This window comes from Leptonychotes weddellii, chromosome 11 (genome assembly GCF_054177405.1).
Source record: "Leptonychotes weddellii isolate Sample4059 chromosome 11, ASM5417740v2, whole genome shotgun sequence".
NCBI lineage: Eukaryota > Metazoa > Chordata > Mammalia > Carnivora > Phocidae > Leptonychotes > Leptonychotes weddellii.
This window is the reverse complement of record NC_138379.1, coordinates 86,311,280-86,324,814: the sequence shown is the minus strand read 5'-3', so window position 1 is coordinate 86,324,814 and position 13,535 is coordinate 86,311,280. Positions and strand designations below refer to the sequence as shown.

The 13,535-nt window shown below is 51.0% G+C and overlaps 1 protein-coding gene across 18 annotated transcripts in view; it reads left to right on the top strand.

Annotated features, from left to right (window-relative positions):
* Positions 1–13,535, top strand: part of NCAM1 (neural cell adhesion molecule 1) — a 298,040-nt gene that overhangs the window by 274,110 nt on the left and 10,395 nt on the right. For 8 of the 18 annotated variants that reach the window (XM_081799463.1, XM_081799465.1, XM_081799468.1 and 5 more), the window contains 2 exons: positions 3,058–3,182; positions 5,897–6,074. In XM_081799463.1, coding sequence (XP_081655589.1) covers positions 3,058–3,182; positions 5,897–6,074 — 303 coding nt within the window. Of the gene's footprint in view, positions 1–3,057; positions 3,183–5,893; positions 6,075–8,686; positions 11,152–13,535 lie in introns of those variants that run through there. The other 10 variants (XM_081799462.1, XM_081799464.1, XM_081799466.1 and 7 more) reach the window with 2 other exon arrangements.

The following is a 13,535-nucleotide window of genomic DNA, read 5'->3' as shown; positions in this document are numbered from 1 at the left end:
TTCATTAAACAAATATTGCTCTTTCTACACCTTTATGTGACTACAGCAAGTTCCATCCTTACAAAGTGGGTCAGAATCCCTCTGATGCTGGTTGATGAGAATCTTCCTGAAGAAACACTGTCACAGGAAGGGTTACGTTTCTGTACGAGGGCCCTGCCATTTTTTTTAAAAGAATTGGTCATAACTAGGCTTTTTTTTTTCATTTGGCAAACAAAACCTTGTCTTGTCTACCTTTGAGACACCAATGCCTAAGTAACTACCTGGTACCTAGAGGGTAGATACTCGGTAAACGTTTGTTGAGAATTAAATTATAGTTAAAGCACTTGAGGTGATACACCTAAATATTACATGATATGCTCTAAATTCTACGAGAAAGTAGAATTCTGACATACATGTCAGAATAACGTCATCACTCTGATAAAATGTTAGCAACGGATAGCGTTCCAGCTTTGGTCAGTGTTAGAACTGTGTTCTAACCGTGGTGTGGTTTTCAGTGATTTCTCTATGATTCCAATTCTATTCTATTCTATCTAAATGGACAACCCTGTGCCCTAGAGATGTGGAATTACTGATCTTGGGGTACATTGCCCTGAAATTGGCAGGACATCCTTATTTTGCGTCTGTCTTTCACAGTGTTGTGAAAATAGCCAAGGTGTTCTTGGACAGTTTGTCCTAATGCAGTGACTGTCATTGGGTCACCACGCTGGCAGAACGACAGGGGACCCTGGAGAACACTTAGCCCAGGGCCCCTATTCTGCATCTGTGGATAGTGAGGCAGAGGCCTGTCTAAGCATTCAGTTTTATAGGGACCCCCACAAACATGAAAGGGAGCACCTCTTCTAAGTAGATATTCCCCCCAAAGCAAAGGCCTTGGGGGAGGGACTAGGTCATTGCCCGGTGAGTGTGTTGGAAAGGCCACCGATCCCGCCTCCTCCCCTCCTTCTTAAGGCAGATAGACTGTCATAGGGTCAGTGTCGCAGTTTTGAACACGGAAGTCATCATTGGTGCCCATCCCCATTCAGTCTCAGGCCACCAACCATCCCAGTGTGCCTGGGGGTAAGGGTTTTCTGGAGTGCAGGATTTGCAGTGCTAACACCTGGAAAGGCCCAGGCCAGCCAGGATGAGTTGGTCACCCTGCTTCAGAGATGAGGATTGGAAAGTTCTACTGTGCCTCGTGATCCCATTTGTTCAGCACTCGTGACTCTGCACAGACCTGCTCGGTTCTGACATGACCTCCACTTGGTTTGAGTTTCTTTGTAGCACAGGATATTTATAACGATAGAAGACATTACTAAACTTCTGTCTAAGACTGAGAACAGTCCAAAAGAATTTGAAAAGTGAGCCCGCCTTGACATCATGACATCATCTAAACCAAATTCCTAAATGTTCTCCACTGAAGAGTTGAGACCAGTGGCTAGAGAGCGGCACGAAACCAGGACAAGTCTTTGCCTAAAACCTGTTCTTATCTTTTTTAACTCTTGTTTTTCTTTTTCCTTAATCACTGATTGGGGAAAACAAACCACAAGCACAACTTTTCCTAAATACTTTCTCTCTCGGACATTAAGATGATGCATCCTCCCTGTTGCAGCTTCCATGCGTCCCCTTCCCCGTGGCTTCTCAACCTTAAATGTGCACACGGATCACCTTGGGATCTTGTTAAAAACAGAATCTGCATTTCTAACAAGCTCCAGGTGGTGTGTGTGCTGCAGGTCCAGGCCGAGTAGCAAGGGTTGTCCATTAGCTTTCCGTCTCTGGTTCCCTCTTGTCTCAAAGAGAGGAGCGGGACGAGCAGCCGTTGAGAGGTGCCCAGAGGAGCTGAATGAAGAGGGTGGGCTGGATGGCTTTGCCAGCAGCCTGGTCACAAATGGTCAACGGTACGCTTCGGGATGATGAGGTCCGAAGCCTAGGGACAAACCTTTCTGGGTTTTCGGTCACATGTCTGTGATTCTGTCCTCCAACAAACAAGCCAGGACAACCCACCCAGGGGGTAACTGTTCTACAGGCTCTCCCACGTTTCTGTCCGAGGCCGTGAACTAGACATACAGATATGTCCTCGGAGGAAGTGCAGGATCCCCAAGTGCATTAAGTCTTCATTTCAACTTCTCTCAAACATTCTCTCACCTCATTGCTTCCAGTATCCACTAATGACAGTTTCTCTTGAAGTAACTCAGCGTCTTCCTCACAGAAAAACCATCCCAGCCCTGGTAGTTTGTCCCGTACAAGACCGTCTTCCTTCTCTCCCTTGGATTCACAAGCCGAGCATATACTGCAAATAGAGACATCAATTTTCCTCTGTTGAGAAACCCTGAAGACGTTTTTTTTTTCTCTCTTCTCGCAAACAAAAAGACTTTAATGATTGTCAGTTTAAACAAGTTGCCCAGGATTATCACTCAGGTGGTTGAGCCATAAATGCAGGATGCTTACAGGAGACTTGCCCCTGGCATCTTGTGCTTTATTTAAGCATAACTGGAAAGTTGTCACGTTTTTAAATGAATCTAAGTAACAGAACTTAATTCATGGAAAGCGGGTCACAAGAATGCAGTGTCATTCCACCCCTACTAGGCATGTGGGTCCCCCAGACCCCCAGGATGAATCATATATCCAGGGAAGAAACTGGCTGTTTTGAAGAATTATTTTATGAGTGTAAGTTTTCTCCTTAAACACTTACACACATTTTCCCGTATTTCAGGCTGTTCCTCAAAATGTATCAGGCTCATCAAAGTTAAATCTGCAGTTGTAAGAGCAGGCAAAAAGGAAATGCAAGCACTAGTGAGAGACATTAAAAAAAAATAAAATAAAATCCTGTTTCTAAAATGGTAAAAGGACTGTGCTATTAGGGAGGGTTTCCCAGAACATTCCCAAAAAGCACTTCATTTGGGGCTAAGTCTGACGCATCTAACTGGAACCCGAAGTTTATATTTATTGCTTTTTAACCGTTTGAATTTCTGAGAAAGCAAGAAAAAAGCCCAGCCCCGCCCCATCACTACATCCCATGCTGATGGATTAGATTTTCCTTTTGTGGGCAAAAATGTCACATGAATTAACTGGCTGTTTCAGGGGAACCCAGCGCACCTAAGCTCGAAGGGCAGATGGGAGAGGACGGAAACTCTATTAAGGTGAACCTGATCAAGCAGGATGACGGCGGCTCCCCCATCAGGCACTACCTGGTCAAGTACCGAGCGGTGAGTGGCTCCGGGGCTCCCGCCCCGTCCTCACCCCTGCTTCTGCCACCCTGACACCCACCTTGTTGGGGCAACAGTGTGCAAAGCCCAGGCGGGGCAGAGTCGTTCTGGGTCTTGCAGATGGCTCAGCGGCCCTGGTCAGAGTTTTCAACCCCAAGCTTGACCTACAGCCATCAGGCCGTGTCCACACTGGGACCATTTTGAAACCTCTAAAATGATTGTGGTGGCGGCAAACTCCTATCGTGATCGATTGCTCTACTTTTTGAACGTTTTTACAAAGTGGTTTTGCCATTACCTGGTACTTTTTGCAGATAATATACTGATATCTCATAATCAGTATGTTTGATCAAGTGTGTATTATGGGCCAGGCACTGCGATCGTGTACTTTGTTTCCCCATGAGAATCCTGTGAAGTTGGCCTTAGGCTTATCGGCCCTTCACAGAGGAAGTAACGTACTCAGTCAATGATGCATGGTCCCTCACAGCTGGGTGGGCAGAGTTTGAACCCAGGTCTGTCTAAAGACACTGGGCTCTTCGCCCCTGCCTTAGGCTGCCTTACCATCCCAAACCATGGTCGTTCCCACCTGCCCCTCGGACCCTCCCTGAGCTGGTCTAATCCTGCTCACAGTGAGCTTGGCCCTGAACCCTTTCTTCCCGGCTTGCTCACCACCTAAGATTTCTGTCATCTGCTTTTCATCTCCAGGCTCCAAAATGAGAATCGCTCTCACTTTCTTTGGTTTTAGAATGACACTTGGCCACTGCCAACCACAATCAATTGCTGAGAGATCTAGAGGCAGTGTCTGAGCACTGGGAATAGCCTCTTGCTCAGGTTTCTTACCGTAGGAAATAATGAACCAGAGAGCAGTTTTCTTTCCTCAAATAGAAAGGATTTTGCAAGGAAGTTGACTTACTCCTTCTCTCTTGATCAGCCCCTACTGAAGTGGAGTGTGAGCCCTTGCCTGGTTAGGCTTAATGGAGAATCGCTACAGCACAGACCTTCTCAGGCACACTCCCCAGTGGGTGGGCAGACCTGTCATTCCACTCAGCCCTTCCCCAGTTAATTGCGAAGCCAGACACGAGGCTGACGTCGGAGGAGGTGCCTCTGTGGACTTCCCTGAGGCCCAGCCTAGAGGCACCACTGATGAGAGGTCCCTGTGGCTTCCTCACTGTGGAACAGGATACCAGGATTGAGCGATGGCCCAGCACAGCCCACAGGAAGTGGACAGTGTGGTCGGGTGGGCCATCTCTGGCCCTCGTTAGGCTGATGTGGCCCAGACAGACGTGGGATCCAGGTTCGGCTCTACCACTTACCAGCGTGTGACCTGAATAGGTCACCCAGTCTTCCAAAAACCTCCATTTCTCCATCAGTAAAGTGGGAATAAAATAGCTTCTCGAGTTATGGTGAAGATCAGTTATAATATAAGCAAAGAACCTGAAAAGTGCCCGACACATGGAACCCCCCTCCCCCGCCCCATAACTACCATAATCACTGCTAAGAGCATGGAGGACATTAGGAGAAGGAAGGGAAAAATGAAGGTAGGGGACATCGGAGGGGGAGACGAACCATGAGAGACGATGGACTCTGAAAAACAAACTGAGGGCTCTAGAGGGGAGGGGGGTGGGAGGATGGGTTAGCCTGGTGATGGGTATTGAGGAGGGCACATTCTGCATGGAGCACTGGGTGTTATGCACACACAATGAATCATGGAACACTTCATCTAGAGCTAATGATGTAATGTATGGTGATTAACATAACATAATAAAATAAAATAAAGATGCCAGCTGGGGCTGGAGACACCTCCCAGATGAGGCCGCCTGAGATGTCAGTTTTCCAGAAGAGCCACAGTGGCTATGCCAGGCAGGTCTGCCTTAAAAAGACAATGGGGACAGAACACTGAGATCTGTCAGGTTTCAACAGCCTTACGTGTCTTCTCTTCTACTTCAAACACTCGGTGTTGGCTAAATACTATTACTATATGTTATTAGTATTTTTGTGTAACGTAGTATTTGCTTTATATTCCAGTTGCCTCTTTTATAGAGTTTGCCAAGGAAAGGAGCCTTTCAGAGAAAGAGAAGACATAGACAGCTGAATTTCTTTGTTTTGAATTGTTCTAGATTAAAACCGGGCCACCGGTGACATAGGGCCGGCCAAGCGAACTTGCAGCCTGACAAAAGCCTTCACGGGCTGTTTGTAGGGATGCACTGAGAAAATTGTGGAAAGCCGCTAGTACGGGGCCGGGTGCATAGGAAGTGTTCAACAAATGGTAGTTTTTATTGTTAATAAAATGAATCTATGCAGTGTTCCTGTGTCAGGGAGGTGAGTCCCACAGCTAAGTGTGAGCAACATCCTGAAATAGGACAAGAAGCGTATTCGTTGTAAGGCTCTTCCGGGGCATCCATGTGCCCAAGCATTCCAGAATGTGCTTGGGTCCCTGGGTGCCCTGACGGCGATGGGACAGGACATTGGAGCATTGGTCCTATGCTACCTGCCACCGTGCTTGCAAAATGCGAGGTTGACCTCCTGACCCGCATCATCCTTAGGGGTGTTCAGGCTGGTAAAGAATGAACACCCTGTCCTATCATCGGTTTTTATTTGTATTATTTTGCACCAAAGGTAGTGACTCCCTGAAGCTCTTCCCCTTAGCCGGTCTCACCAGCGTTTTCGTCTAAACTCTCCCGGTATCTTGTGTCCTTCCTGCCGGTTTCTCCCAGAAGCTCTCCTCCGAGTGGAAACCAGAGATCCGGCTCCCGTCTGGCAGTGACCACGTCATGCTCAAGTCCCTGGACTGGAATGCTGAGTATGAGGTCTACGTGGTGGCTGAGAACCAGCAGGGCAAGTCCAAGGCGGCTCACTTTGTGTTCAGGACCTCGGCCCAGCCCACGGCCATCCCAGGTATGACCGCCTCTGCTTTCTGTGAGTTTCCCGCTTCGAATTAATGCACAGTGCTGCACCTCCTAATGTGCCTGAACAGCCCCTGACAACTTGCTTGCTTCCAGCCATCCTCATGATTGGTTGCCCATGCAAAGCTTAGTTTTGCTTTGTACCTACCTGTGCAGTGGGTTGAGATGTACTGGACCCCCAGGAAGGCTTGGCCAAGCATCCTGGGGCAACGGTCCTGTGTCATTCAGCCCTGAAGGACTGATGCTAAGCCAGTCCGTGGGAGCCCTCAGATGGGAAAAACCCAGCTCCAGCCAAGCCTTGGTGGCTGGTTGAGTAAGGATCTTTTGTTGAGACCTTATCTACCCTCTGCCATTTCATACAAGGACCACCTAATTGTTTTGAAGCGCTTTCTATTTGATGCTTGCTTACTGCACAATCATGGTCCAGATCTCTTCTCTGTGGGGACCCCAAGAGAAGGAAGAGACGGTGCCCGGTTAGTTAAAAATCCTATCTTCCAAGGGCCTCTCCACTGCAACAAAGATTAAATTGAATCGCTTGAAACAGGGCGAGTGGAGAAAGGGGACGTTGACAAACCCCATCCATGAAAGGCAGTCCAGTCTGCTGGAGACCGTGTCGGGAGCGCTTCTCCTAGGAGACGCAGACCTGTCTCTAGGGATCCAGGACCAACTCAAGTGTGGGAACAAAGGGAGAGTTCTGCTTGCTGGCCCAGCCCCCTTGCCACTGATGGTTAGTCTCCTCATTGATCAAACCTTCAGAGCAGAAAGTGATCTTCAATACCGCTCTGTCCTTTTCCAGATCAGCCAAGTGCCAGCCACAGGCAGGAGAGGGGGACATACACCATATAGCTGCAGCCTGTTGAAAGGGGGCCCCATAAACTCTGTGCTGTGTTCAAGCATGGTAGGAAGATGTTCCAGTCTCCCAGCTGCCTTGATGTGGCCCCGTCATGGCTGTCCTGTCTCTGATGCTTGCCTGGGCGCTCTGCTCAGTTGTCACAATAGCGCCTCCCAGCAGGAGGGAGACCAGAAAGGAAGGCTTGGCCGAGCATCCTGGGGCAACGGTCCTGTGTCATTCAGCCCCGAAGGACTGATGCTAAGCCAGTCCGTGGGAGCCCTCAGATGGGAAAGGAAGGCTGCCTAGGACATGGGCCTGCATGTGCGCGAGTCGGTTAGGGAAACAACAAAGTGAGACCGGTGTGTGGTTCCCGATGGTTGAGTGTGCATGAATGTGTGTGTCTGACAGACATGTGGGGGCCTCCAGGGAGCTGGCAGGTGGGTCTTCAACCAGAGGACACACGGCCATTGGTCCTACCCTCCGCATTGTCAGGGAGGCCCCTTAGTGCACATGGGCAGCAGTGAAGACAAGGCCCCTGGGCGTGGCTGCAAGTGTTCTCACTACTGCTTAGCACCGTGTCCAGAGGTAGCCCCCCAATCTGTGCCCCTTCTCTGTGTTCTTTGGCCCGTTTTTCACTGAAATCGACAGTCTGGATTGTGTCTGGTTCTGCTCAGCCTTTATGGGACATGTAGGAGGTGGGGGAGGGACAGGCTTGAGTCACCCCTTTCCCGCACGAAAGTTCCGACAGCACCTGTTGCCTGGCCTAAGCAACATAGGCAGGTTGCTTGGACACGCTGCAGTCACGTGCCGAGTGCTGCCCCCAGCATCAGCCGGTGGGGTTGGAGCAGTTGGGGACCCTGTGAGTCAGATCTAGAAATAGGAGACCTTGTCCCCCAGGGTCCTGCCCGGCAGAGATGTCAGAGTCCTTCTCATTAAGCCCGCAGGTGCCCAGGGAAGCCGGAGAGGGTTGAAGGGACGGCTCACCTCACCCACAAGGGCTCGGTGGCTCTACCACATGCATTTCAGGAGGAGGTGGCTCTGAGCTTGGTTGGACTCTCCTGGCCATGGTGTTGGGACCTGTGTACAAAACCTGCGAATTTCAAGATGTGCGTTCTTGGTGGGATTCTGTGGTCAGCAGGGTGGCAGGAGGTGAGGGGCGCAGACTAGTTTGTCTTGAACAGCGTGGGGGGGCGGATTGTGGCGCCCGAGGAGGAGGAGTCCGACCTATCACTGAGATGCTCATGGTGCATCTCACCCGCTCCGCGTAGAAAGCTCTGGAGGCTAGGAGGCTGTGGATAGGCTCGTTGACTGTTCCTAAGAGGCCTGACCTTAGTCAAAGGTAACACTCTCCTAATCACACTCTTGTATTTGACTGCAGAGGCTCTGTTCTCTCCCTTGAATTTCATTTGCTCGCTGACCCCTAACCCCCGAGTTCACCCTGCTGTGCTGCTTCTGGCCTTGCTGAGCTTCGGAACTGGCCTTACGGGAATAATACCATACTGAACTCTTCTCTAACCTTTGTCAGTTTAATTTACTAAGTTGAATTAACCTTTGATTCTTGTGTTTTCTATATTTGACCTAATTTTTTTTCTTTTTATCTATTTTTTTTTCTCTGTTTCTGTCTCTACCTTCTCTTTCCTTCTCCCCCCTCCCCCTCCTGTGTCTGTCGTCACACATCTCACCTTGGACGTCCGTCACTGGGACATCCCCACTGCCACATTTGTTTTTAAACAACCACATTCCCTCTGGGCGCCCATTGCTTGGACCTGCAGCGACCTTGGGAGGCTGCTCTGCGTCCTACACCTTTGTCTCATTGCTTCTCTCTGCAGTGACTCTGCTTTTGCTCTGTTAGGATCTTGAACACACACACACACACACACACACACAAAATTAAGTCTGCTTAATGCCCAGTTCCTCTGAGAATGATCAGTGCCCCCTCTGGAAGAACCTGTCAGGACCACCATGGCCACGCCACCAAGCACTCTGTGTGGAAGAGGAAGGTTTGGTGGCTGGAAAAAGCGGGACCTCCAGACATTTTACCATTCACAGGTCCGCTTGTGCTGCTTCACGAGGATGTTTGCCCCTTTCTAATGGCAGTATGAAAATATTTGGGAGGACTTTTCTTTAAACACTGTTTTTTTAAAAAGCATTATGCTAGGTTTACAGAGAAGTTTCCGCACATCTGCTACCTGTTGAATTTTGTTGTTGTTCTTCCCTGAAAATGATGTAGCAGAGGAAAATGTCTAAGTACCTCCCGAAGCTTGCATCAGATTGTTCGAATCACCACGTGCTCCCCACCCCGTTCTAACCCCATGCTCCTCCTCTGCCCTTCAAAAAGTAGTTGGCTTCGCTTGCATTGACATGCCCATGGTAAGAGAGCCAGACCACTGGGATGCACCCGAGCATTTTGCTAACACGATGGGCAGAGTCAGTCACCCCGTTACCCATACAGTGGAAGAAATTGGACTTGTTAGGCATTATCTGGGGCTGCTCAGATGTTCTGGGAGGCGCTTTGGTCCTGGTATTACAACGAGCAGCCCCAACAGGGCCAGCCTGTGATGCACCCAGTACCCGTCAGCTTTATGAGATGGGTGTCCCCCCAGTCGGAGTGATTCGGGCTGCCCAGCAGCGAGCCGCAGATCAGCACAGAGGCTCGTGTCGGGGTTGTAGTCTGACAGTCTCGTATACACGTCAGTCCCCAAGTTGGAGGTATCCACCTCGAGCCAGGCACGGGTCACGCACTCCCCACCCCGCCCCCCCCACACACACACTCTCACCAGAGCAGAAGGATGGGGACAGGTCACTCCTGGACTGCCCAGCCCAGGGCGTCCACACACAGCAACTCGGTCAGCCTGTCCTACTTCCCAAATGCCCCAACCCCCCATAGTGGTCGGTGGCTTTAGTGACATTTAAAAAATTCTGGTGACCACCAGCTAGTCCTCTCTGCTGTTGGGGGGCACACCCCTCCGCGTGCCCAGGAGAGAGGCTCGCTAAAGTCTCGCACGGAGGCTCGGCTGGATCCTGCTCAGTACCATCTGTGCGCACTTGGGGATGGACCTTCTACTGAATAAAACCTCCCTCCCTCCATTGTGGTCACATCATTCTACATATCTCATCTCTAAACATCCCACAGAAGTTTGATTTGTTCTTTTTGTTTATTTTTTAGTTATGTTTGTTCTTGGTTGGTGTTTTTTTTTTTTCATTAATGTTTGAAGACTAGTCTTTCCCTTTGGGAATCCCAGTGATCCCGTCTGCGGGGCACAGCTGCCCATGTCGGTGGGCCCGTGTCCCCCAGCGCTCACCATTTAGAGGCTCATGCGCAGACACTGGAGGCCGCACTTTGCCCAGCAGCTCAGGCAGGTAGCGCCTCTCACCCCAGCCCTGTCTGCTCCCCAGCCCCACCTCAGACCTCTTCCCCTGGGGTCCCTACCCTGCCTTCACACCAGCGTAAGACAAGCAGGCGTGGTTCTTAGGCACAAGGCGGAGCATCGAGGAGAGATACGCGGTGCCTCCGGGCCTGGCATAAGAACCTCAGGTCAGTTAGCAAGAGCTCTGGGGAGGGTGAGGGAAGGAGGGATCTGTCCTCAAGCGAGTGACCCGTCGCTGTCCTCCCGGCTCCTGGCGTGCTCTTGATAGCATCTTGGGCAGAAGTCCTGTGTTCACCCAAAAGGGCCCATCGCGGAGGTCTGCCCCAGCCTGGTCCCATTCCCACCCACAGGGGAGGGCCAGTGTCAGTGTTTCCGAAGGGACTCTGGAGATCTAGCCCAAAGTGTAGGGAGGCCTGACACGACCCGTCTCCCCACCCCCAGCACACCCCAGGCGAGGCAGGGCCTCAGCCAAAGCTACTTTGGGGTCAATGCCGGCAGGCCCTGGTTTGTAACAGGATGCCTTTTGAGAGACAGTGTTAGGGCGCGCTCACTCCCCCCCGGACACCGTTCTCAGTGACGGCTGTGGCCCCCGGCCCCACCAGCGGTCCCCAAGGTAGCAGCCCTTCGAGACCCCCGCGGGAGGAAGCACTTGCCCCCTCGCTCAGCTGCCCCCTCCGCCGCGCCCCGTCCAGCGCTGCCACGCTCCACATGCCACGGGGTTCCTCTGCTCACTTCCGAAATACTGATACGGCAGGTTTGGATCACGTTTGTTACTAATAAGAATGCTAACACTGTTGTGTAGATAATCAGCGAGGCCTTGATGAAGTTTACACCTTTGCGTTATTAAAGGAAATAACAGTCCACGTGAACTCACCAGCGTGTTTTGATTTTATTGAATAGTTGTGTGTCCTACAAAATGTCAAAAGCCCTTTCCTTCCACCTCACGTGTACCTGAACAACTCTGATTACTCCAAATTGCACCCCAAACTTGTAGCCTGCTGCTTGGAGTTCTAGCAAAGGAAATGCTTTCCTTTCCTGATGAGGAGCTATGCGCTTTGCTTAGCTGCCCTGAGAACTCTTGTGGGTCATTGCCTCCTTGGACGCTTCTGGTCCCCAGCAGGCAGGGGGAGGGGACAGTCCCTTTGCAGACCCAGGAGGTGGTCACTTTGGGGTCAGAGGCGCACTGTGGGCCACCAGACGTACAACGCTGTAGCTAGGGCTCCTGATTTCCCTGCTCCCATTAGAACCCCATAACAGAGGCTTCGCAGAGTGGCCTTGTGATGGAATGTGAGAGAAGGCTCTTGCTGGCAAATCCTATTCTGTTTATAATCACACTTAGTAGGACACTTCCTGGAAGCCCTTGAGACCAGCTGTCTGTTTAACAGCAGCTTCTGGGAAGGAGCGAGCAGACAGGTATGGGGTTATGAGTGAACCAGAGCCCCAGCTTGGTGGAAGGGGTCGCTCTGCTGCACGAAGAGATGGTGACACAGTGACTCAGGCCCGTCTAGTGTCTGTAAAATGTGAAACCCGGATTCTCATTTTGAGGCATTTAAGAAAGGTGTATGTAGGTCCCCATCTTGGGGCAGCCGGGTCCCTGTTCAGGGTCAACCCTTCCCATGCCGGGAACCACAGAAGATGGACAGCCCCACGTTCGCAGCATCACCGTTGGGACCGCTCTGACCCTGGAGGTTATGGAGGCGCTGCTCCCAAGAAACTCTCTTTGCGTGTGGGTCTGTGGCTGGGATGGGACCAGGCCAGTGGCAAGGTCAGGCAAAGATAGACCCCTGGAAGGTTATGTTTCCCTTTTATAAACTGTTACCTGAGGTACGGGGGACACCCTTTGTCCTTCTGGCTTTCCTGGGCTACAGCCCTGTATCATCCGCGAGGGCTAGTGGGTGTTGGCTTGACTTCAATATACTTTCCTCCATTTCCTGGTGTTTCCCTTATTTTCAGTTTTTTTGTTTAGGTTTGGTTTTTGTTTTTTGTTTTTTTTTTGTAGAAGCTATGCACACTCTAGCTTGAGGAGCGCCTTACTCCCTCTGGAAGTCGAGACTCTTAGTGGTGAACTGGGTGGCCCTTTCTCCTTCAGGGGCAGTCTGCGCGCTCTCCATCCGTTCGGTATGCTAGGTCAAGGCCACGCGGTGAGACCGCACACCCCCTCCTCGGGCGGCGAGTCATAGAGCAGCTGTTACTCATTGTAGGGCAGGCTCGAGGGGACCTGGAAACGGCACTCCCCCAACTCCGCTGTGTATGAGGATCACCCGGGCTGTTCCTCCAAATCCTGATCCCTGAGCTTCACCCCCAGAGATTCTGATTCCGTAGAATTGGGGAGCCCCAGAGTCTAAATTTACAGCACCCCAGGAATTGTGCTGCAGGTGGACAGACATTATGCTAAAAGGTGTTTATTTTCCACATAAAAATAAAATCACAAGAATCAGTGAATAAAAACAGGGCCTACTGAGTGTTGTAGGCTTCCAAGAAAAAGTACCTTGCACGGGGTGCTGCTGGACGGTGACGTGGGACGGTGGGCTCTTGTGGTTGAGGGGGGCGTGGAGATGCCGTCACCCCAGGCCCTGCCCCGCACAGGGACCTCTTCCAGAGCATTACGGAACCACTGTCAAGGGGTCGTCCGGCCTCTGCTCGACTGCCTCCAGCCACAGGGGGCTTGCCTGCCAAAGCAGCTCACCCTCTGTTAGTTCTTTCTCGAGGGGAGCGGAAATCTACCCCGGATCCTATAGTTTCCATCCAGTTTCCATCCAGCAGTGATACCGAACAAGACTACTTCTTCCATTTCACAGCCCACCTGTAAATCTCTGGAGGTGGCCTTCTCATCTCCAGACTCAACACCCACCCATTTTTTTTTTTTTTGACAAATACTCTTTGAACATTTCCTATCAGTCAGGTTGTCCTAGATGCTGGGGAGACATAAGACAGAGTACCTGGTAGAACCTTCCAGAAGGGACAGCCAAATAAAAAGCATGTAAATGAAGAGAAAATGTCAGCTAGAGGTAAAAAGAGAAGAAAGCAGGTAATGTGGTAGATAGTGGGCAGAGGTGCCTCACTAGATAAAAGATCGGGGGATGGAGGGAGAGGGCTCTATGACAAAGTGACCTTTGAGCCGAGGCCTGTGGGATGGCAAAGAGCCACCCAGGAAGTTAGGGGGCTGGAGTGTTGAAGGCAAGGGGTCAGCAAGGGCCTGAGGCAGGAATGGGCTGGGTGTGCTCAGTAGGTGGCGTGAAGGCTCTGGCCCGAG